Source organism: Pinus tabuliformis, chromosome 3_2 (assembly GCF_031772625.1).
Source record: "Pinus tabuliformis cultivar Carrire ecotype Pingquan chromosome 3_2, CPIR1, whole genome shotgun sequence".
NCBI lineage: Eukaryota > Viridiplantae > Streptophyta > Pinopsida > Pinales > Pinaceae > Pinus > Pinus tabuliformis.
Genome location: NC_142302.1, coordinates 949,219,557 through 949,243,842, shown reverse-complemented (window position 1 = coordinate 949,243,842; position 24,286 = coordinate 949,219,557). Strand labels below are relative to the sequence as shown.

The window sequence follows — 24,286 nt, the reverse complement described above, 5'->3', positions numbered from 1 at the left end:
CCTCACAAGGCCTTTGCATAAACCTGGAGAGGATTCCAACAACAAATGAAATGTCTGGTCTGGTAGTAGTGAGGTAGATGAGACTTCCTACAAGTTGTCTATACTTTGTTGCATCCTCAAATTCCTTTCCTTCAGTAGATGTGAGCTTCAAGTTTTGTTCCATTGGAGTAGAAAGGGGATTGCACTCTATCATGCCAAATCTGTATAACAAATCTCCAATGTATTTCTTTTGAGAAAGAAATATGGACTTTGGATGTTGGGTTACTTCAATGCCAAGATAGTAATGAACATAGCCCAAATCAGTCATTTCAAAAATTTTTCCTAATTCCTTCTTTATGGATGCAATATAGCTTTCATTGTTCCCTGTCATTAAAAGATCATCTACATATACCACAAGATATACAACTGTTTTGCCAACTTTCTTGACAAATAAAGTTGCATCATCAAGATCAAAATGATTGAAGTTGAGTTTCAGAAGATGCTCAGTTAGTTTTTCATACCAGGCTCGAGGTGCTTGTTTGAGGCCATACAAGGACTTCACAAGTTTGCATACTTTGTGTTCATGTCCTTTCACAGCAAATCCTTCAGGCTGGGACATAAAAACATTCTCTTTTAGATCTCCATTCAAGAATGCAGTTTTTACATCCATTTGATGGACTTTCCAACCGTTCTGAGCAGCTAGTGCAAAGAGTGTCCGGATGGTGGCCCATTTTGCTGTGCGAGCAAAAGTTTCCTCATAATCGACCCCTTCCTTCTGTGCAAAACTTTTTGCCACAAGCCTAGCTTTGTGCTTGTCAAGTGAGCCATCAGCTTTGTACTTGTTCTTGTAGACCCACTTGCAGCCAATTGGTTTGGTTCCAAATGGAGGATCAACCAGCTTCCAAGTGCCATTCTTTATGAGGGCATCATACTCCTTCTGCATCGCTTCTTTCCATTCATCATGAGAAGCAGCTTCTTTGAAGGAAGTTGGTTCAAAATCTGTAGACAAGTTCAATTCACAATCATAAGTAACATCCATATCAACAGGTGAATTAGAGTTATCTACATCACCTCCATCTTGTCGGTTTGAATTTCTGGTTCCTGTTTTTCTAATTTCATCAGGATGAACACTTTCAAGTGTCTTTGTCAGCCACTTTGGGGGACCTTTTTGAGATGGTCCAGGCTGTTCTGTTGATTGAGTTGGGTCTGAATCAAGATTGAGTCTCCCAATTCTATCAATTACATCACTTAAAGCATCATCCGTTGTTGGAGTGTCATGCAGGGGAGGTTGTTCTTCAGAAGAAGATTCCACATGTTGATCTAGTATAGGAATCCCCCCTTCAAGATGTGGAATCTGATTATCAAACTCTTGAAATGATTTCGGTTTTGTGAATCTATCCAAGCGATCAAGTTGCCGCTCAACAACACTGTTAGATTTTGATGATTCAAGAAAAATGACATCTCTAGATAAAACAAACTTCTTATTTACTTCATTATAAAGGCGGTATGCTTTAGATGTGTTTGAATACCCCAGGAAGATACACTTACGACTTCTAGCACCAAGTTTGTTTCTATGTACCTTTGGTATTAAAGCATAACAGGTGGAACCAAATATCCTGAGATGTTTTACCGAAGGAACATGTCCATACCACAATTCATAAGGAGTCTTGTTTCTTATAGTACTAGATGGACATCTATTCTTTATATATGCAGCACATAGAACAGCATCAGCCCAAAACATTGTCTTTACATTTTTGAAGAAAAGCATGGATCGTACCATATTCAAAATTGTTCTGTTCATTCTTTCAGCTACACCATTATGTTGAGGATTATAAGGCACAGTTGTTTGATGTTTAATCCCATGTTGGCGAAGATAGTGTTCAAATTCATTTGATTATATTCTTTTCCATTATCAGTGCGAATAGACCCAATATGAGATTGTGCATCATTTTCAATCCATTTATGAAAATTCTTGAATGTTTGAAAAGCATCAGATTTGTTCTTCAATAAGTAAACCCAACACATTCTGGTGTAATCATCAATAAATGTCATGATATATTTATTTCCATTTGCAGAAGGAACAGGCATTGGACCACATAAATCTGAATGAATAAGTTCAAGCTTCCTATGTGCTCTTGAATGTGAATCATGAAAAGACTGTTTGCTATGCTTTCCTAGAATGCAAGCATCACATTGTTTATGTTTTCTAGGAATTGTAGGCAAACCAGCAACACCATTTTTCTTCAACAAGCGGAGACTATCATAGTTTAAATGTCCAAATCTAGCATGCCATAATAGACTTGATGGAAGTGCATCTTCTTCATGATGAGAAATATATGAGAAATGTTGTGCATGAGCAGAGGTTCCTTGCAGTTTAAGGAGTCTTTCTTCTTCTATACCCCTCATGACAAGTGAGTGGTCAGATGCCTTTCTTACCTCAAGCTTGCCATCAAACATGTGAATGGAGTGACCTTGCTGGCGGATGTGGACCAGGGACAGCAAGTTTCTCTTCAGCTGTGGGAGATATAGAACATGATCCAGAAGAAAGTCTGGAAGACCAGGCAGTTTAAGCCTGATTGTGCCAAGCCCTGATGGCTTGATTTTTGACTGATCTGCAAAGTATACTGCTCCATCAACATTGTCAGTGAAATCTTCAAAGAAATCTTTCCTATGAGTCATATGAGAGGTTGCTCCTGAATCAAGCAACCAGTCATTTTTCGAAGAAGTAAGTGAAGCATTAAACAAATCTTCATTTACTCCAATGTTACATTGTGCCTCAATATAGTGAGCGGATTCAGGTGCTTTACCTTTGTCTGTGTCATCAGTTTTACCTTTCTGCTGATTTCTTCTCTGCTCAACTTTGTCCCATGGTAGCTTGCATGTAGAAGCATCATGTGATCCATTTCGTTTGCAGCGAATGCAATGCAGATCTGCCTTTTCTGCTTGAGGATGTCTGCCCCCCCTGCCTCTGAAATATCTTCCTCTTCCCCTTCGTCCACCTCTTTCTCTTGCAGAATCTTGAGCAGGATGCTTTTCTTTGTGAGCAAGGCAAACAGTCTCTTCAGAAGATTCAGGGACTGTTTTCTTTCCAAAGGCTTTCTCTCTTTCAGCAAACTTTTTCACAAGAGAATCAAAGGTTATATCTTTAAGGTTTCCATTTGCTTGTAAAGAGTCAAGATAATTAGAGTAGGTAGGATAGAGTGCTTTGAGAAAGGCAATAAGAGAGATATCCAGCTCAACCTTAGTGGATTTTATATCATGCATTATAGACTTTATTTCAGAAGCAAGAGCAAGAGGATCATTATTTTTCAGTTCAAGAGTGAAGAGTTTAATCATGAGCTGAACAACTTCAAGTGCAGAATGTGTATCATAGAGTTCTTTAAGCTTTTGTAAAGCTTCAAAGGCAGTGGAATAGCATGAAATATGACGACTTACTTCCTCATTTACAGATGCTGCGATCAATGCAAAGGCTTTGCTGTTCTTGTTTTCCCAAATGGCGAGTTCTTTGTCTGATGTGGGCTGCACAGGGTCTTTGTCTTCTTCACCGACACACACTCCTTTCCACAGCTCATTGTAGATAAGGGTGTGTTTTACCATCCGGGACCATTCAGAATAGTTCTCCTTGCCAGTGAGAACTATTCCGACCATAGAAATGATTGAATGCATTCTGTAAAATAATATCTCTGCCAAAAACTTCTGTAAACAAAATCCTTCTGAAAAAAATATCTCTGCCAAAAACTTCTGTAAACAAAATCCTTATATCATAGCCTTATGCATTTTATTTTTCTTCCTATGTTTGCAATATTACTATGTTTGAATGCATTCACTTCAAAACACATAAAGGATATATTACTTCAATATATATTAAGCAATACTAAAGCATTCTGGAAACATAGAAGCAATGCTCTCATATAAACTTCTCACCCACTAAAAAAATTCTGGAAACATAGAAGCAATGCTCTCATATAAACTGCTCTCATAAAACGCATTCCCACTATAAAAAACGCATCTCCATATAAACTTCTCATATAAACTTCTCTTTTAAAAACTCAGGAAAGCTGATATGGAAGACCAATACCAAGAGGGCGCAGTCTCCAGCTAACCGGAATGATCTCTATAACACCGCAGGCAATGCATACGCCGTGGGAATTTCCATGGGATATTCTGGACAAGGGGATACCAAGAGGACGCAGTCTCCAGCTCACTGGAATGATCTCGTGACAGAGAATTCCTCACCGATGACGGAAACCTTGTCATGGAACGCAGCCACTATTACATAAACGAGATCATTACATAAAAGCAGTTACCATTACAGAAAACGCTCTTCATAAGACCGCAGCCACCAATGTACATTGAGTAAAAAGAAACGCAGCCACTATTACATAAACGCATTTACCATTACAGAAAACGCTCTTCGTAAGACCACAGCCACCATTAATAATGTATATTAAGTAAAAAAAAATGAACGCAACACCAATTCCTATACCTGCGCAATACTATCTGTGCGCAATATCTCGACCTATTTTTCATTCAGAATAGACACAAGCCGCTATTCACTCCGTCCTATCAATTCCACGGTCAGCCAAGCATATGAACTATGCACAGGTCATGAAGACTGTGAGAGAAAAGGCGCATCAGTAATACAATTCGTGATTTTACAGAAGGAAACCAGTGAGCCAAACGGGCAAATGAGTGAGGCAGCGAATTCAGTGGTAGAAATTATATCTGACATTCAGAAATTCAGTGGGGCAGCGAATTCAGTGCTAGAAATTATATCTGACATTCAGAAATTCAGTGGGGCAGCGAATTCAGTGGTAGAAATTATATCTGACATTCAGAAATTCAGTGGGGTTCGATCAACAGCAGCAATAGAACGCAGAGAGGGGCAGCGAATTCAGACGAAACGGATGCGCAGTCTATGAGGGCGCAGAAAACTGGCAGAGGGCAGGAGTTACAGTTATTTTAAGGACTGGAACCTGGCTCTGATACCATGTCAGGCCAGGGTAACTCCTCATTTGAACGAGAGAAAACACTGATTGATCTATTATTCATTAGCTAGCACTTTATTTATACAAATACAAAACGGATCAGTTCATCTTCTAGATGACTGTCCGACTTCACCTCATCCGTTTCGGATTAGGTGTCAACATTTTCCTATTTCCTTGAACCTTTTCCCAATAGCGGCAGTCATGATCAGGTCCTAGATTGGGCACACACAAAGATTAAGTTGTTTAGCAAGATCAATATTTATACAATTATGAGTATTGCTGGAATCTACAACTATATTGGCATTTCTGTCTCTTATGATCCCTTTGAGCTTCATTGTTTTAGGTTGTAATCTCGTTGTCATGTTTGTTGATGGGGTTGTAAGCTTAGTGTTCTTTCTTCTTGAAGTCAGGGTTCTTTGTTTTCGAAGGTGTGGTGGAACATATTTTGTAGTCACTTGTTTTTTTTGGTCTTTTGAAAAATTGCTTTCTTCATCTTGATTTTGCTGGACACATGAGATTGCAACTAATGATGCTTTTTGTGATGTTTCGTTAGGGTTTGAATCTGCATTGTATGTTATAGTGGTGTCATCATCAGGATTTTGTATGTTATAGTTATAGTGGTGTCATCTGCATAAGGACATGTCTTCACATTTATGTCCTAGTGTCTAGTCTTGCCCACACTTGTGACACTTGTTTTCTTCTTTATCCTTTTCTTGATTCATTATTTGAAGTGTTTGACTTCTCAACTTCATAAGTATATAATGTCTTATTCATGCATTTGTGTCCTGAGTCCTGACGACCATTTGTCTCCAAAATGTCTACATTTGTTTATCTCTTTCTTACTTGAGTATTGTTTTTGGTTTTCATCTTCCTTGGTGAACAAGGGCTTGTTGAACTTGTTTTTTTTGTTCAATAAGCCTTTCTGCATGTCTAGGCTCTTCAATAGTGTTGGGCTTGCATAATTTCAATTCAACACGAATATATTCTTTTAGTTCACAAATATACATCTTCAATCTCTAATCCTTAGTGAATCCATTGTGTCATATCGCTAATACTTCCCATTCGTGGGTATAATTACTTACAGAGCCCTTCTATTTGAGATGTATAAACTTGTTGTATAGGTCATCGTCGTCCTTGTCATGAAACCTTTTTCAGTAATGCTGTAGTGAACCCTTGCTAGTGAAAAAAATGGTCATCACACTTCTTCGTCCACCAGAGGAACTAGTCATAAGCTTCACCTTCTAAGGTGTTGGAGGCTGTCATAATCTTTTCTTTTTCACCTAATAGTGGGTTTGCTCCATGAATTCCTTGCATCTTGTTGACCCAAACAACTTCTTCTTTGTGATCCTTACCATCATATGTTGTTAGTTCATTCTTAATTCACTGATGGTTTCTTTCTAGAACTCTAGTGTAATTTTGGCTACCTGAAAACATATCTCAAGTGGATTTGCAGGCTCATGCTCTGCTCGTTTCCTTTTTGCGGGCTAGACTTTGGTCTCTGAAAAGTTTGAATTGTTAGCATGTCCACTTTCTCCATTAATTGATTAAGTTGTTCGTTATGATAGTTGAGTCTTTTGGTGGTTTCATCAATTTTGTTGTCTCTTTGTAGTATTTTCCCAATCATCAATGCCAACTTCTTTTGTTCTTCCTTAAATTCTGTTTGTGTTTTTTCTAAGTTACCAAGACGATATCGCACACTATTGACTTGGTATCTATAGTGGTTAATGTCTGCTTGTAACTCCTCGCCGCTTACCATTTTCTTCTTTTTCTTAGTGGAACCCACTTTTTTTTTTAATTATATATATTATTTAATTATAAAACTAATAATAATAATAATAATAAGATTATGAACTATGATAATAATAACTAGACTATATATATAACTAAATTATATAGTTTATTAGTTATACAATTGGAATTATATAATTATGTAATGAACTGTATATAATAAAGTTATATAATAGAGTTATATCAATGTCATTATCACTGGTAGGGGACAGGGCAGTTGACACATGTTAATTTTAGGGCTAGATTGTTCTTTGCTTTAGATAATTGCATTTTTAAACTTTTTCACATTACATTCACCCCATATCATCATAAACAATTATATAGAGAGAACATTAACATCAACAATGTAGCGGAACAGTAAGGAATATTAGAAGAAAAACATACACAATGGAGACACTAGGATTTAGGTCAGAGACCAGTGCAAAACTGACAGGGGGGGCACCCAAAAATCATTTCTTTTTCTTCTTTAGATATTCATCAAATGTTCAGCTGAGATACAATGTACAATTATAATGAGACAAGCCTTTTGACTTCAATCACATTAGGCCGCCTAGGGACAACCTTGGATCACACAAGATCCTCATAAGATAACAATAGTCAAACCTATCAAGAGGTATTAACAGGTCCCCCACAAGACCTTTGATAGATCTTCATACCACTGTCACAAGAACATATATTCTGTCCCAAATTGCATACATGTTATTGCCATAGGAGCATGTGTCACTGCCATACATCACTAGCATAAGCTCAAGTGTCACTGCCATACATCATTGTCATAAGCACCAGCCACTGTCATAAGGTCAAGTATCACTGCTATAACTCACTGTCATAAGCAGAAGTATCACTTGCTATAACTTACTATCATAAGGACACTGTCATATATCACTGCCATATAAGGACATTGTCATATATTTTTGTCATAAGAATGTTGCCATACATCATTGTGCTTCATAAGGGACTGTGTTAAGGGCTCTTGTAACCAACTTTCCAAACTGTGCTCTAACTGTCATACAAATGTAACAAATCCGAGTTATGGGCATCCATCAACACATACAACACCTAGCATCCATCAACATAAAAGAAGCAAATTCATACCTTTTGGGATGTCCAACCTATTGCCCTAAATCATCACTGTTTTGAGCATAATTCCGAAGTATTCGACCCTCTGATTAGGGCTCCTATACCTGCCCTAGTTTGGTCTGATTAGACCTTCATCAAATTATGCAAATGTTCCATTCAAGCCTGCGCTGTCCTTTTAAAAGGTGTGGCCTAATCCAACAATCCACTAGACCTTATGGCTTACCAAAACATCATAATTATAGGTCATAGTTCTGATTTTTCTCCGAGGTAACTTCGCCCTAGTTAGGGCACATGATCAATAGTGCACCACCCATGCAACTCGACCTCAAAATTTGTTAGCAACTACACTATAATTCTTAGGTACTGCGGCCTTGGTCTAGCTCCTTGCTAGGCCTCTCGACCTTCCCAAAACAAACTTTCATCCCCGCAAAACACATAACCAACCTGTGGCCTATACACAAAGAGTAACCCTCATTCTTATGCCCATGACTCCTCCTTTAAGCCTCAGCTAGCATCTACCTAGTCATGTCCAAAACCAAGACACAAAAATAGATCAACCATCCTCTTCTTCTACTTGGAATGTCTCCTCTAAGCTGTGGCCGGAACATAAGTCCTTCTCCTTGATGTTCTTGCACTTGGATGTGTCTTGAATGAGCTCCAAGGCTTCTTAATTTATACTAAATGATGGAGGAGCCAAGGGGTGTCTTATGTGCGAATGAGACCCTTCCTTTAGCAAGGCCAACTTGAAGAAAAGCCCCCTTCAATTTGCTCTTAATAATATTTAAATCTATTTACCAAATGCCTTGATGTTTGCTTGCCCAAATAAATTTGTCATGTCAAATAATAATGAGAGGAGTGCCAAGAACACATCAATAATAATAATTTTCTTTTAACCAATTTGAATTCTTCCCTTGGGGAAAGATGGTTTCTTCTTGAGGTAGTTGGGATTCTTTTTGGGTGATTGGATTTCTCTTCAGGAAATTCATCCCAAAGCTGCCCCAAATTTCAACAACATAGTCGTGATGGTTGGGAAAGGACGACAGACAGGGAATCAGATAACAATGGCAAATCAACACAACGAATGGAAGATTTTTCCGACTGCTGGAATTGAGCAGTGTGGCAGGGAATCAACGTGAGACAGATCACTGGGGAATCACTCGAAAATGGTAGGCAAGCAAAATTTAGGGATTGGTGAAGGTTGATGAATGTGTCAACGAAAACAAGGAGTTGTTGCGATTGGGAAAACAACTCGAACAACAGTGTGGGCAGAAGAACTGGGTTGCAGTGCAGTGTGTGGTTGCAGTGATAGCAGATGACACAAGGGACGACAAGGCGATGGCAGACGAAGAATCTCTGGAGGACCTGTTACCGCTCGAACTAGCAGGGGATCTAAAGGGGATCCCTAAAGTGCAAATGCTAGACCAAGGGCAATAAATAGAGACTTAGCCCATTGTCACCTTAGCTAAGGCTGCCTTCCATTTATGGACTTTCACCGATGGGAGGAGACCTGGTATATTATGGAGTCACTGATGAAGGATAAATCAATGAATGGATGTGGAGTGACCCAAATAATCCCTTTCCAGAAGAGGTTGAAAGATAGAGCTTGCTTGCTTTCTAAGCAAGGTACAATGTCTTCTAGGAGAAGGAAGGGAGGATTTGAGGGTTAGGTTTATGGGATATGACTTGTGAAGGAGTTTCTCAATCCCTAAAATCCTTGTTGAAATTGGTACCCCAGATGGTTCTTGAAAAATTGCCTTTTCAAAGGAACGAGACCACATGGGACCAAGTGGACCTAGTCTAGGTCAGGAGGAAGGAGTTTAGCAACCAATGGTGTCCTTAGCCTAGACAAGGTAGGGGAAAGGATCAAAGAAAGAATATTCACTTAAAGGTGTTGAATTGATCCAATAAGGTACTAGCCTTGGGGATGTTAGGGAAAAGTTTGATCTTAGAGCTAGGGCTTGGCTTTTCTCACAACTCCATCGTCGGAATGGCCTCAAATTTGGAGGAGGTCTTGAGGAAACACCAGCGCAGGAGGGGCTAGGAGATCAAACTTTTTGGAGGGCTAGTTCACCGGGAAAATGATGCCCTAGGTGACCCAACTTGGCTAGACCTAGGAAAAGGTGAAAGAAGTTGGTTTAAGGTGACCACCTTTTGGTAGATCAGTGCCTTAGTCTTGGGAGAATGGAGTCTATGATGAATATGAGTGAGGACCTTTGGTTCTTGGTCAAGGAGGCCTCAAGACTACTTTGCTAGCCTTCTAGGTCAAAGAGAAGCAATCTTGCAACTTTTATACTTTGATGTGCAAAAGGTGATGGCTTATCAAGATCAATTCATTGATAGAATTACCCCTAGGAGATTTCATTCACATTACATGGCCCATACATTGAGAGATGCTATAATAGAGACAAAATTCCACAATTTAAGCAGTGAATGCATGCAACAATTAGCCCTAAAAATAGCGAAAATCCCAGTCCAATGTATATGACAAAATAAACAAGAATAACATTAAAAGAATGTACCTACATGTAATAGAATATATCCAACCATCCACAATTTGACAAGAAGGAAGCTCCAAGATAAGATAGACCACATCCACACTTCAAAATTCATCCATAAAGCTCCAATTCATCCTCTAAGAAAAAGTGTGAAATTCTCAAGAGAGAGAAGATATCCAATCCAAAGTGATGATGAGCAAATGAGCTCATCTTGTTTTTATACACTAATGAGGAGTTCGAATTAGCCTCCTTGGCCTACATAAGCCCCAAAAATAAAATAATGTTCTAATAATCTAAATTTTGGTGACAAGCCCACCAAACTAGCTCACAAATGAAAGAGTGAGCCTCTCAAGAGGTCAAATACTAAGCTATGCATGTCGCAGGGCCCTCTAAGAAGCCTAATGAGGTCCATGGGTGCCATAATGAAGAGTATGACCCTCAAAAGTCATGGACAAGGGGTTGGTCCCTTGTTCTCCAAACAATAAACTTGTGGTGCTCCCAATGGGTGTGGGGGCACAATAATAATTTCATGGGTCTCCAAATGAGTCGAGGATGCTTGTAGATCGTCTGCAAGGGCTCTGATGATGGTGTAGGGGATGCCACATCATCCTACAAGTCCTGGGTCAGCTGCCAAGTGCATGGTACATCTGTGGGGCCGATTGGGCAAAGGTGAACTAGGTGCATCATCCTCGTCCAATGGGAGTATCTCGAGCATCTTTGATCATCCTCGGGGATCCATGGAGTGCTGTCTATTGTTGTGGAGGCCCATGGCTCTCAACACACACCCTACATGTGCCAATGTAGCCCTCTGGAGGATTAGGACCCCGTATAGGGAGACCAAACCCAAGATGGAGACCATCTGCAATCCTGCATAAGATCCAATGTGTCCCCTAGCCTTCCAGTACAACAAGTCATTAGGAAATCCGGTAAATGAGCTTACTAACCATGGACCACAGGTGGGGACTTCATAATGGCCTGCCCTTCCATAATGGGCTTCGAGATGTGCCAATGTCTCCTAAACTCCAAATGGGGTTAACCAAGTATCCTATTAGGTGGTTTCTACTTCTAAAGGGGATAATATGTTCAAGGTACATCCTTCAAAAGGTGGTGGCATGTGACAAATAGGTGAATGAAGTAAGGGATGAAAAGGGGCAGCCCTGGGTCACATGTTGGGGTAAAAGGGTAGCTAATAAGAGGGAAGCCCACACTTGGGTTTATAATGTATAGGAGGGAGCAATCGTGGTACATGAGGTGCCTCGACCTTGATTTTTCCACCCTTCTTTATATGCTTTTTGCCTTTTTTATGATTTTCTTTGATTAACTACTTGGGGCTCAAGGGGTAAGAGCATGATATATAAGATATAGCAGTGAATACCCCCTTTTAAGGTAGAGTGGTTCATTGCCCACCAGGGGTTGGGACAATCATGGGTTCCTATATGATGAAGGAGGCTCATAGAACTTGTAGGAACCAGGGTGATGGCCATGACGATCAGGTAGAGCTCATGTATTGGCTTTTGCCCACGTGCTAAATGTGTTTGTCCCCACCATCTTTTGCATTTTGTGGTACATTTTCCAGTTGAATGTGGTCAAATATACATTTATCTTTCTTTTTAGCTGCATCAACCTCTGGGCATCATGCCAGGCCTTGACCCAAGGTGTGGGCAAGGGGAAGGGGCAAGATGACCCTATGTGGACCCAGTGGAGGAATGTGGACCCAGGTGGGAGAAATGATGAATGGGGTAATGAGTGGAAAGAGGGTAATATAAGCAGATAAGGGAGCGGGACCACACAACCAAAATCGAGGTTTCCCATGAAATACCATCCCTAAAGCCAAATGGTCAGTAAAAGAGATCCCACGAGACTAGAATGCAAGGTTAATATCCAAAAGGGGTCTAGGGGACAAGGGCACAGACCTAACCCATTCTTTCTGCTGAATCCCCCCATTAATCCATGCCCAGAAGTGTCCATGATAAACAAACTACAATACTCAATTACCAAATGACAAGGCATACCTTTAGGTTCGAGAGGCCCACCTTCAAACATACGATCATGGCAGATGGGCGAGGGACCACATGGCTGGCTCAGGTGGCAAAGAAATGGCACAATGAGCTAGCTGGTGGCTGCAAGGGGTTGTTGGCTGCCGGTTGAGGACCATCTTGGAGAAATTTTTTTCTCCTAGGGATATCACCCACAAAATGATGGGTAACAGGGCCGAAGGCTTTGATACCATTGTTAGAGAAATACTCCAGTATGCTGAATACTTGTATGTAAATAAGTGTATATAAGTAATTTTTATTATTGAGAATGAATGAATGATCTTTACATTGCCTTTGTGATGGTTGGCTGTATAGGCATTGACTGGCCACAAAGGTGAATGGTCATGCCATTTGATCCTTTAACACTTCATAACTAATAATTGTTGAAAATTAATTAATTATTCTATTATTAATATTATTTTAATATTTATTTAATTAATATTTTATTCATAACATGGCCCATTGGAGGGTATTGGTGATGCTTCTTCCACATTTCATAGAGGATGTACATGCCTTTTGGAGGGCATTGGTGATGCCATGACCTTAATGATGGATGTTGCCTCTTTGATGATAATGTTGGGCTACTTGATGACTTGGCACATCTCTTGATGCACTCCATCACTGATTGGACTTTGGATGTTGTATGTTGGAGCTTGGATGATGCACCTCTAGCTTGATGCGGCACTTAGAGAGTGTGTTGTCACCACTAGTTGACATTGCACCCTTTTCAAGGACGTTGAACCTTTTCATGATGATGTTGCACTTGGTGATGATGCGAGACTTACTTGAGCCGACTTAGGATGATGGATGGTGATGTGGCACCTCCTTATGATGACTCATGATCTTTTGATGAGACGCTTCACCTTTTGGTGGAGGGACATGGCTTTTGGAGCATTATTACATCATTTTGGAGAGACGTCACCCTCAGTGGATCTTTCTCTTCACATGTGTAACATTTATGAGGCATTTATTTAAAATAACTTGATGATTGAACATCTTTTCTTCATTGTAGAGGCATATTTGGGGGCTGGCGTTAGACCTATTCAACTTACATCATGGATTTTATGTGTTTTAGGGGGTTTTAATGGATATTAGCTCTTGCAGAGGTAGAATGCTTGGTTTCCTCATATTAGTAGTGGGAGTGCTCACCTCATTTAGATTATTGCTACTTGTGGAGATACACAACTACTTGTCTACTCTTATATTCTTATCTTAGCCATGGATGAATGATTTAATTCACCTTGCATCATGGATTTTATGTGTTTTAGGGGGTTTTAATGGATATTAGCTCTTGCAGAGGTAGAATGCTTAGTTTCCTCATATTAGTAGGGGGAGTGTTCACCTCCATTAGATTATTGCTACTTGTGGAGATACACAACTACTTGTCTACTCTTGTATTCTTATCTTAACCGTGGATGAATGATCTATGTGATCTCTTGGAGAGATGAATTGTGGATGATTTTTCAAGCTTGATGGATGATTAATGGCTAGGTTTATGGATGAACAATGATTTAACTAATCAGTGTTCTTTTTAAGTCTTTATGGATTTATTTGCTGAATGTATTGAGACAACATATACTTATCTAGTTGGAAAGGTGCATTCTCTTTGTATTATTATTGGATAGATCTAATCTTGAAAACCCTAGGAAGAGTTCTTGTGCAGAACCTTCCCTTATTTTCATCTTAAAAGCTTGCAAAAGTCATATGAAGATCTTCTAGGATTAGTAGTGGACAACCCTAGTTATCATTCTATAGGAGGATCTTCTAAGGTTACTAGTGGACAACCTTAGTTATCACTCTACATCCATGCTTTACCTTCTTTGAGACAGTCCATTGTTTGACTCCATTAGGCCCAAAGAAAAAAGTAGGCACTAATCTCTCCAATAGTCAATAATTATAATAAAAGTTTAAACTTTTCTTTATGCTTTAGGATTAGATTAGGGGTTTGTGCCAATGTTGCACAAAGCGCGATCGGGATTTAATCGGCGCCGGGAAAAAAGCGGAAAAAATCGTTAAAAACGGGAAAAAAGCGGAAAAAAGCGGGAAAAAAGCGTTTGGCACAAAAATATTCATTTTTTTTCATTTTTTTTCAAATTTTTAATATCTAAACCATCTACAACATAAAATAAATACATTGACACATAAATATGATAAAAAAACTAATATATAAGATGTTTAATATCATTTCTAGCGCTAAAATCACACATAACATTGAATCATGTCCTGAATAGTAAGTCCTGAGTCCCAACTCAGCCTCAAAATATCAACAAAAAATATGATAATGTATCTCATTATGTCATAATGTCATATACAATAAAATGAAAGTCTAATCCTATTGATTTCCTCCAGCTCCTCTCCCTCACCTCTTCTCCTCCTCCTCCGCGCGCAAACAGCAAAATGACATAAAAAAAATCGATTTTCGCCTATTAAAAGCCCGCTGCCCCGTGCCTCTGCGATTTTTTCCGAAAAAATCGCTATAAAAAAAGTCCGCGATTTTTTGGTATAAAAATCGCGATTTGATCGGGCAGAGGAAAAAATCGCGATTTTCCGATAAAATCGCGATTTTATCGCGATTTTAACAACACTGGTTTGTGCCAGCTATACCTTAATTTTCAGCCATAAATAGGCTAGATGTCTAGGATTTGTAAGCATTTGCATGGTCATAAATAGATCTTGTTATCATATATTGCATTGCTGTTTTGTGTTATTTCTATTTCAGAAATAGTCAGTTACCAAAAATCTAGTTTAACTTGTATTTTCAGTCCTAGTTTTCATTGATTTTTTACTTTTCAAAGGGTTGATTTGTTTGCTGCTGTTATAACTTGATATATTGCTGAAGATTGTCGTCTTATATAGAAGATTTACACCAGCCATATCTTTTCACTATTTTTATAGTGTTTGGGGTACCCTCTTGACCATTTTGAACTTGCTAAATCTTGGAAACTCCTCACAATCAAATATGGAAATTGCTTTGAACGGACCACCTTGTTCTCACCTTGAACATCGTGTCTTAGTGCTGGTCTTGTTAGCTAACATAGGAGGCCTCATACTTAACTATCTCTTGCCTAAGGATTCCTTGTAGTTACTAATGAAGCCTCACATGTGTTGGATACGTCTTTAACTAAAGAGAGGGAAGTGACCATCTAGGTGACTGTGGTAACACTTCCCTGTTACTCGTCTTAGTCCTTTGTGAAAGGCTTTGCACTAAGCTGCTAGATTGTGTGATAACAATGCCGACTCCTATGCTTGATTGTTGGTGGTGTTTCCAATCTGCCATGCTAAGCTTAATTCCTGAGGTTCATTGGCATCAAGAATGACCCCCCTTACATTTGCCGCCTCTTACATGTATCCAGCAGTTAGTACTCCATATTAATGGACATACTTTCACTTCACATTGTGTCAAACTGTTTGTCTAATGTGCCAGAAAGTGCCCTGTAGATATCTTATAAAAACAATAGGAAAATCGAAAACTTTTTTCTGGTTTTTTCTTTTAAGGCTGCTATTGATTTCTGTCAGGAATTTACAAAATTGAATACCAATAAATCGATTTCTATACCTGATTTCTCTTTGATCAAATGTGTAAGGAATAACCTCAATGGGAACATTTCTAATTCAGATTCCTTTCGAATGAGTGACAAGTCTTTCAAGTTTTAGTACTGATTTAAGATGAGTCTAAAAGAAAACCTCACAGGGGTGAATGAAAGCGGGAGAGAATTCTGAAGTTAATATTTCTCTAGAAAAAATATTGGAAAATTTGCTTTTGCTGGAGAAAACATTAAGAAGTATTCTGCTAATACTTGTGCAAAATACAGTTAAACTGTCTTTGCATCTTTCCTTTGATATAACTTTTCTAATGCATTTTTTTTTGTATGCATTTCTTTTCTTTATCTATTGTGTATCCCATATCTCTTCTACGTCATTGTTATGCAAATGAAGTCTCAAAAAGGCTTTTGTGCCATAGACAGATGAAGTCTCAGAAGACTTTTATGCAAGGTTACTTGGGAGCGGGAGCGGAAGCAGGTGCGGGAGTGACATTTTCAGAAGTTCCCGGTTTGGGAGCGATATATATATATTTTATATTTTGATGCATATATGTCAACAAAAGCATGTAGAATGATGAATTAGATATAAAAAGCATAAAAAACATAGATTGAACCATATAACAACAATCATCTAGAACTTATAATCTTCATCAACCACGTCCACAAGTTAGTAACATACAACATATTGAGTCTCATGATTCATCAATCTTAAGTTTCAAGCTTTCAAGATTTTATATATAATATTTATCATAATTGATCACCAAAGTTGTACTTGTAAGCGAAGTGTAACCATTACAACAAAGAATATCTAACATGAAATGAAATGAAATGAAACAACTTTCAACTTTCATGAAGCATCATATTCATAATTCATTACCAATGAGTTATAATTGCCAACTTCAAACTTAAATTGTCATATATTGTTTACAAAAAATATCATAATAAATATGAAAGAGTCAATAGTTATTAAAACTACTAGAAACTAGAAAAGACAAGTAAATCTATTATCTACAACTTCCTCTTGCCGCCACGAGAAATGTCTAATTTCTGAGCAGGTTGTGGTGGTCTTCTAGGAGTCTCCTCCTGCATAGTCGCACGACCAGAACTGGAAGCACATGCCCTCCATGTGAGGATGTACATGGAGGTGGTGACAACAAAGGAACAATACTTGGAACTCGAGCACTGGCACTACTACTAGATGGTGGGGGTGGCATGGTTGTTGTTGCTTCATCTTCATCTCTCATAAGTTCTGCTTCCAACTCTTCAAGATGTATAGTGCCATCCTCCAAATTATCGTTCTTCTAGATGGTTGTCCCAAATTTTATATGTTGGACCTTCATAAGCTCGATCACAATAATGACTCAACAACCTCAAGTTGTAGTGCACATAAACCAAGCTTTTTGCCCGGTTTTCATTGAGTCTGTTTCTTCTCACATTATGTATGAAGTTGTAGGTGCTCCAACACCTCTCTGCAGAAGAAGTATTTACAACCTGTGAGAGAAATTTTTTTGCCAATTTTGGCAAAAGTCCCATGTTGCCATATACTTCCCACCATTTGAGAGCAAATCTGTCTCTATCTTCCATTGCACGCAAAGAACCAAACAAACTAGTGCAACTGAAGTATCTACCTCATTCATGATGCATATTAGCACACTCCTCCCTGTCAGGTACCAACTTGTCTAATGCTTGCATATATCCTGTAGATACCTCTGGATCTGTATGGGGTTTGACCCTAACCCCACCCCCAGGTGCAGGTTGGCCCAACCAAGATGGAGAGTAGTATTTTGGCACAAGGATACACGCCAAGGTATGTAGTGGAACATTAAGTTTATTCCATTGTGTACACACAAAATTGTGAACCAGTGTATACAAGTTGGGATCATCTTTCTGAACAATATCTTTTATTTGCCCCAACATGGTATCCATCTGCTCATACACTGCCCCAATCACTGGTTCATATGTTTCTGCAAAACAAATCATGTTATAAATGGGCTTGGTGAATTCCAATACTTGCTTCACACGTGCCCAAAACAGACCATCAAGAGCGATCTCCTCCACTTGTTCAAAATTTTGCTTGTCAGCTGCATTTGTAGCCCTTTCCTTTAATACCTCTGAGTGTGGACTTGATACCATGCTAGCCAAGGATTCTTTTGCTTTCAAAAGGCGCCTGAAGGTGAGGTAATAGCTAGCAAATCTAGTCTTCGCAATCTTCAACAACCAAGATGGAGAGTAGTATTTTGGCATAAGGATACACGCCAAGGCATGTAGTGGAACATTAAGTTTATTCCATTGTGTACACACACAATTGTGAATCAGTGTATACAAGTTGGGATCATCTTTCTGAACAATATCTTTTATTTTCCCCAACATGGTATCCATCTGCTCATACACCGCCCCAATCACTGGTTTATATGTTTTTGCAAAACGAATCATGTTATAAATGGGCTTGGTGAATTCCAATACTTGCTTCACACATGCCCAAAACAGACCATCAAGAGCAATCTCCTCCACCTGTTCAAAACCTTGCTTGTTAGCTGCATTTGTAGCCCTTTCCCTTAATACCTACGAGTGTGGACTTGATACCATGCTAGCCAATGACTCTCTTACCTTCAAAAGGTGCCTGAAGGTGAGGTAATAGCTAGCAAATCTAGTCTTTGCAATCTTCAACAACTCCAATCTTGAGTGATTGCGGAAAATCCCATGGGTATTGCTATGATTTGTAATAAATTTTATCATCTGTTTGCCTCTCTTGTACAAATCACCAATCCATTTGTATTGTTGGTTTTTGTTCTTAATAATATCATGCATCAAAAGGTTCATTGTGTGAACCAAACACCCAAACCAAAATATGTTGGGGTATTTATCCTCAATAATTGCTCCTGTTGCCTTACAATTAGCAGCATTATCAGTGATGACTTGGATGACATTGTATGGCCCAATACATTCAATTGTTTCAAGTAATGGTTCTGCAAAGTTGATGCCGGTCTTCAACTTCTCTAAGTAATCATATGATGAAAGAAAGATGGCACCACTAACAGACACAAAAAGAACACTTATGAATGGCTTGCCTTTTACATTTGTCCATCCATCAGATACAATGGACACCCCATGCTCAGTCCATGAATTTGTCATTCTACTCAAAGAATGTGATATTTTTGCTTTTTCGTGATCAAGTCCAATGGTTCTAGCCTTGTCATACCCAGGGCTCTTGTATCCTTTAGGGGCATCATTTATGGCAGAAACCATTTCATGCCAATAAGGTGAGCGAAGAACATTGAATGGTATCCCACATGCATAGAGAAACCGGTAAATTTTTGAATCCACATCATTCCTACACCCTTCGTCAAGGAAATCTGATATGGTTCTATGCCTTAAAGAGATGTTTGTTCATGTGCCTCCATATCCACTGCCATGGGAGGATGCTGAAGGAGTTCTTTGTGCATGTTGATGTGATTGTGAGCTATGTTCAAAGAAACCCTTTGATTTTTTAGATTTGTATATGGCTTCCTCCTCTTCCCTTATGTATTTGGTTCTATCTGTTGCTGACACACTTGTACAAGTTTTGATTCCTATTGGTTTATCTTCATCCCATGGCCTTTTCCCATAGAGGTGCCTTTTGGCACAGGTGTATGAACCTGTGTAAGTTTTGTTGCAATGGGGGCATTCAAATTTAGTGGTTCCACCCCCTTTCCCTCCTTCAAGCCTAGAAACATATTTCCACAATGGGGTTTGGTCTTGTTTAGTTTTTTGTTTTTTGGGCTGAATTATGTTCATTCTCTTCCTCCTCACCAAGGTACTCCTCTATGGGGTTTTCATCAAATCCACCATGACCCACTTTTTCATCCTCTACTTCATCATGATCAACCCTCCTCCTACTCTCCAACACCATAATAACCAAAAAAGGAACCAAGAAGAAGAAAATGTCAAGCCATATAACCATGATGTTTGAACTTTGAAGTTTTGAATCTGCAAAAAAAATGGAAGAATGGGAATGGGAAATAGAGAATTTATTTATTTAGCAATGAACATAAAAAATAATGCTAAATTAGAGTGTAGAGCCTACCTCTTTGGCCTTCAATTCCAAGCTCCAATCTCTCCTTGCAAGCTCCTCCAAGCTCCTCTCTCTTCCACTCACCAAGTTCCTCTCTCTAAGCACCAAACTCTCTCTTGCTCCAAGCTCTCTTGCTCTCCAATGGATGAAGTGAATAATGGGAGGGGAGAGGGTCTATTTATCCTTTTCCCTCTCCCCTTTCCCTCCCTTTCATCTCTCTCTCCGCTGCGACAACCTCTCTCTCGGCCGTGCGGCTTTTTTTTTCGGCGTTGGATGGGAGCGCTTTTTAAGAGGGGGTAGCGGTTAGAAGCAATTGCTCCCTCCTCTTAAAAATCGGTCCCAGAGCGTACAAGAGCAGTCAAGGAGTGAACGCTCCTGACCACTCCCCTAAACGCTCCTGAAAAACCAGGGAGCGTGCTCCCGACTAGCTCTTGAATAGCTCCCGACTGGAGCGCGAATTCAGAGTGGGGATGTGAAGGAGGGGGGAGCGCTCCCCCGCAACCTTTCTTTTATGGCATGCAACTTCACATTGAAGCCATTCTTTGGGTTATGTAAGCTAGATTAGTCAAACTCTTTTGTACTTATAACATTGCCTAGGCATGGTATTTGGCCACTTAACCAAGCCTTTAACCTGGGCTTCACCGCTGTTGACCAGGGTTGTCTCAATTTGAAAGATGCTACTTTTGCTATAACTGTAATGATTCTAATGTGTCTTCTTTGGTTGAAATTGGTCATCCTCAAGTTTTTATCACTTTCTGGTGAAGAATCACTGGAATTGACCTGTAACTCAAGAATAGCAGTGTTCACTTTCTCTAGTGCTTGCAGCTAGATTCTTACGAGACTGGTTTTCCATGTTCAAGTTCTCCAGATTGGTTTGCATAATGCTAATAATCTAAGAATAATATGTATGCTTTCAAGTGAAAATGGTTATTCAAATATTGTGGTTATTCAAAATGGGAACAACTATTGTGTTTTTTCACCAGAGTCTGAAAGTATGGCACATGCAGGGGTGGGCTAGAGCTCCTTTTCCAGTCAGTGAAGACACACCATGTTGATGTCCCTGAAAAAAATGGTGAGAAACAGGTAATATTATGGGAAGTAACGGAAATATATTTCTGCTAAATATAATATTACTTTGAAACATCTACTTACCTGATTTCAAGTGCTCCATTGTCAATCAAAATATGCAGTTGACTATTGGGGCGCTGCTGTTCTGGATACGTGATAATCTTCTGAAGGAGAGGCCCGAAATGTTTATGAAAGGAAATTCTGTGTAAGTTTTCAAAATAATCCACAATTTCCAAGCTGCTGCCATACTGAGACTAGTCTGAGTTACTTCTTATAAAGATCAAATATTTCAGCATCACAGGACCTATTTTTTTTTGTTCTTCCAACGATTTGAAAGTTGATTTTCTTTTGTTCTGATTGATTTTAATGTCATGTCCGTTTGAAGTCTTATCCTAGCACATTTGACTACTTCTATTTCTTTATTGACTTCCAATAACTAGTCTGGAGTCTATATGTAGTTTCATGATTTTTTTCCTTCATCGATGGGCCACTCTTATTTGTATTTTTTGGAGAGGCAACACAAATGATCATGAACCATTTTGTGCAGGAGACCTGGAGTGTTGGTTTTGGTAAATGACTGTGACTGGGAACTTTGCGGGCAGCTGGAAGCAACATTGGAGGAAAAGGATAATGTAGTTTTCATTTCAACCTTGCACGGTGGATAAATATTTTGTCATTTGGTTACATGGCTTTGTCGATCTTTTATTACTTGCCTTTGTTTGCCCAGCTACAAGAGAAACATATTATTAAGCAATGAATCTCGATTCACTTTAGTAACCATTGTTCTTGTTCATTCTTGATGTCTGATTTTCGTCGTTGAAAAGTCTAGACTTTTCTTATCTTCCAAGGTGAACCACGCCCAACTTATTTTACTGAGAGAAGAGATAAACAAAGGTGCACTCTACTGCCCGGGGTGGGTTTCTTGGTGCACTCTATAACCTGGCGGGGGGTATCTCCACAAGTATGTGTGTAATGTTAATAAACTAAATTAAAAAAAATAGACTTCCAACATCTTCAAAAAAGGAAGTTCTTGGTGCACTCCACAGCCCAAGTCAGGGTAGATCTCCATGTGTATGTGTGTAATGCTAGTAAACTAGAATGAAAATCAAAAGGAACTTCTGACTCAAAAAAAGAAAGAAAAAAGGGCAAGTGCTGGTTTTCTATTTATTTTTAATCACTATAATATAAAAATTTGATTACTACTTAACACCAGGTCTCTAAAGCGGCAAGAGGTTTGCACTCTTTTTATGTTATCCCTTTCTGAGCACAATAGATCTGAGGTTAACATGGATAGATCTGTGCTGGTTTTGGGTTGGCCACATGATTACAAGTTGTGAGAAGTCTGTCTAATAATTTTAACTTAGGATTTTTTAATTTAAATGGCCTTCCCGACGTTAAGATGAATAGAACTATGCCAGGGTTGGCTCGGCCACATGCTTTTGGGAAGTCTGTCAAATAATTTTGAACTTGTTAATTTTTAATTTAAATGGTCTTCCTGAGGTTAAGATGGATAGATCTATGCTATTTTGGGAAGTCTGTCAAATATTTTTTAACTTATTAATTTTTAATTTAAATGGTCTTCCTGAGATTAAGACGGATAGATCTAATGCTATTCTGGGTTGGCCACAATGCTTTTCAGAAGTCTGTCTAGTAAATTTTAACTTGCTTATTTTTAATTTACATGGTCTTCCTTTTTGACAACATATGAAGATAATATTTTCCAAATCCACAAGATTGGATCTAACTTTCTAAGTATGACACATGTGACTGCTGTGATAGGCTCACTTTGCACCCTTAAAACTGTTGCATCGCAATCCAATATATCAGCTTGTCAAATAAAATGATTGGCATGAGAGAGTTCACAAACCGTAATAATGTAGGATGCCCCTGGTCTTTTTTCGATGATCTTGTGTACTTCTAAAAAGCATTAATTGGGAGTACTTAGGGAAATGGTTAAAAATCACGGAAGACACGGAAAAACTTTGTAAGGCAGTTTAAAGGTATGGGATCAGGATATCTAATGGAAACGTTATGCTTGCATAGGGTATAAAAGTATTAATTGGGAGTACTTAGGGAAATGGTTAAAAATCACGGAAGACACGGAAAAACTTTGTAAGGCAGTTTAAAGGCATGGGATCAGGATATCTGATGGAAACGTTATGCTTGCATAGTGTCTTTGACAAATCTAATGAAAGATATTGGTTGCTGCATTTGTTCGAATATTCTGAGGTTCTCTGTGAAATCTTTATAACAACGATCAACAACTCAAATGTGCTTTGTCACACTTGTGAAGAAGAAATCCATTACAAATAATTCTCACTTTTCTTTTGTTGAGCACTTGTTGAAGCTTTAGGTCTCGGGGATTATGTTGTGAAAGATCTTTTGTATTTTGGCAGTTTTCATACGTGGTACATAGGCTCATCGTGTTCCCAGGATATCTGAAGTTTATGAATCGAGTAAGAAGGTTTTAACTTGGACTTGAATAAGAAGTTTGTTTATTCTTATTTGTTTGTACTATAAAAATGTACAATTATATCCCTAACATTCTCAGAATTTCATTCTTATAAGATTTTCAGGTTGGAAGGTTTTAATGATTATTCGCTTTTGTTAATTGCCTTGATCATTTCTTTCCTGCATCATGCAAAAGACTCTATTTCTAAATAATATTCCTCTAATGTTGGAAATAACGGCAGTTTTTAATATATTTGCTTTTGCATCCTTTTATGTATCGTATATCAACTCAACGAAGTAGGATACAAGCAGTCGTTTTAGTTTTGTATCTTATGCCACCTCAGCGAAGTAGGAAATGAACATCCATTTTAGTTTTGTATAAGCAAAATGCCAAGCATCAACATCGTGCCAAATTATTGAGTTGAATGAAAAGTCTCAAACTGGGTTGCGTAGTTTTGAGAAAATGTTTCACACTTATAATCTTGAGGGGTTATTCTTTCATACATGCAAATTCAAAATTTGAAATACAAGGGAATGCATGTAGGAATACTTTCCAACAACTGCTTATTCCAAAACCTTTTCAACAAGTTATTTACAGAATGAGATATTTTGAGAACCTACTATATTTTTGAGTTAATAGTTGCAAATCAAGATAAATTTTAATATTTTTCCTTCTAATATTGAAAGGTATGCACTACCTAATATTAACTATGGAATAAATGTATGACAAGTTTCCAAAATGAAAATTCTAATTCAACTTTGATTGTGCTTTCAATTTGCACTTTGACAATGTAGTAAAATGAATTCG

At 38.6% G+C, this 24,286-nt stretch overlaps 1 protein-coding gene across 1 annotated transcript in view; it reads left to right on the top strand.

Moving 5' to 3' along the window:
- Window positions 1–21,800, top strand: part of LOC149183784 (ubiquitin-related modifier 1 homolog) — a 32,922-nt gene extending 11,122 nt beyond the window's left edge. Inside the window, exons 2-4 of the mRNA XM_089417244.1 lie at window positions 20,967–21,042; window positions 21,150–21,232; window positions 21,575–21,800. Of these exons, the coding sequence (XP_089273370.1) occupies window positions 20,967–21,042; window positions 21,150–21,232; window positions 21,575–21,692 (277 nt within the window). The 3' untranslated portion in view covers window positions 21,693–21,800. The remainder of the gene's footprint in view (window positions 1–20,966; window positions 21,043–21,149; window positions 21,233–21,574) is intronic.
- The last annotated feature ends 2,486 nt before the right edge of the window (window positions 21,801–24,286 follow it).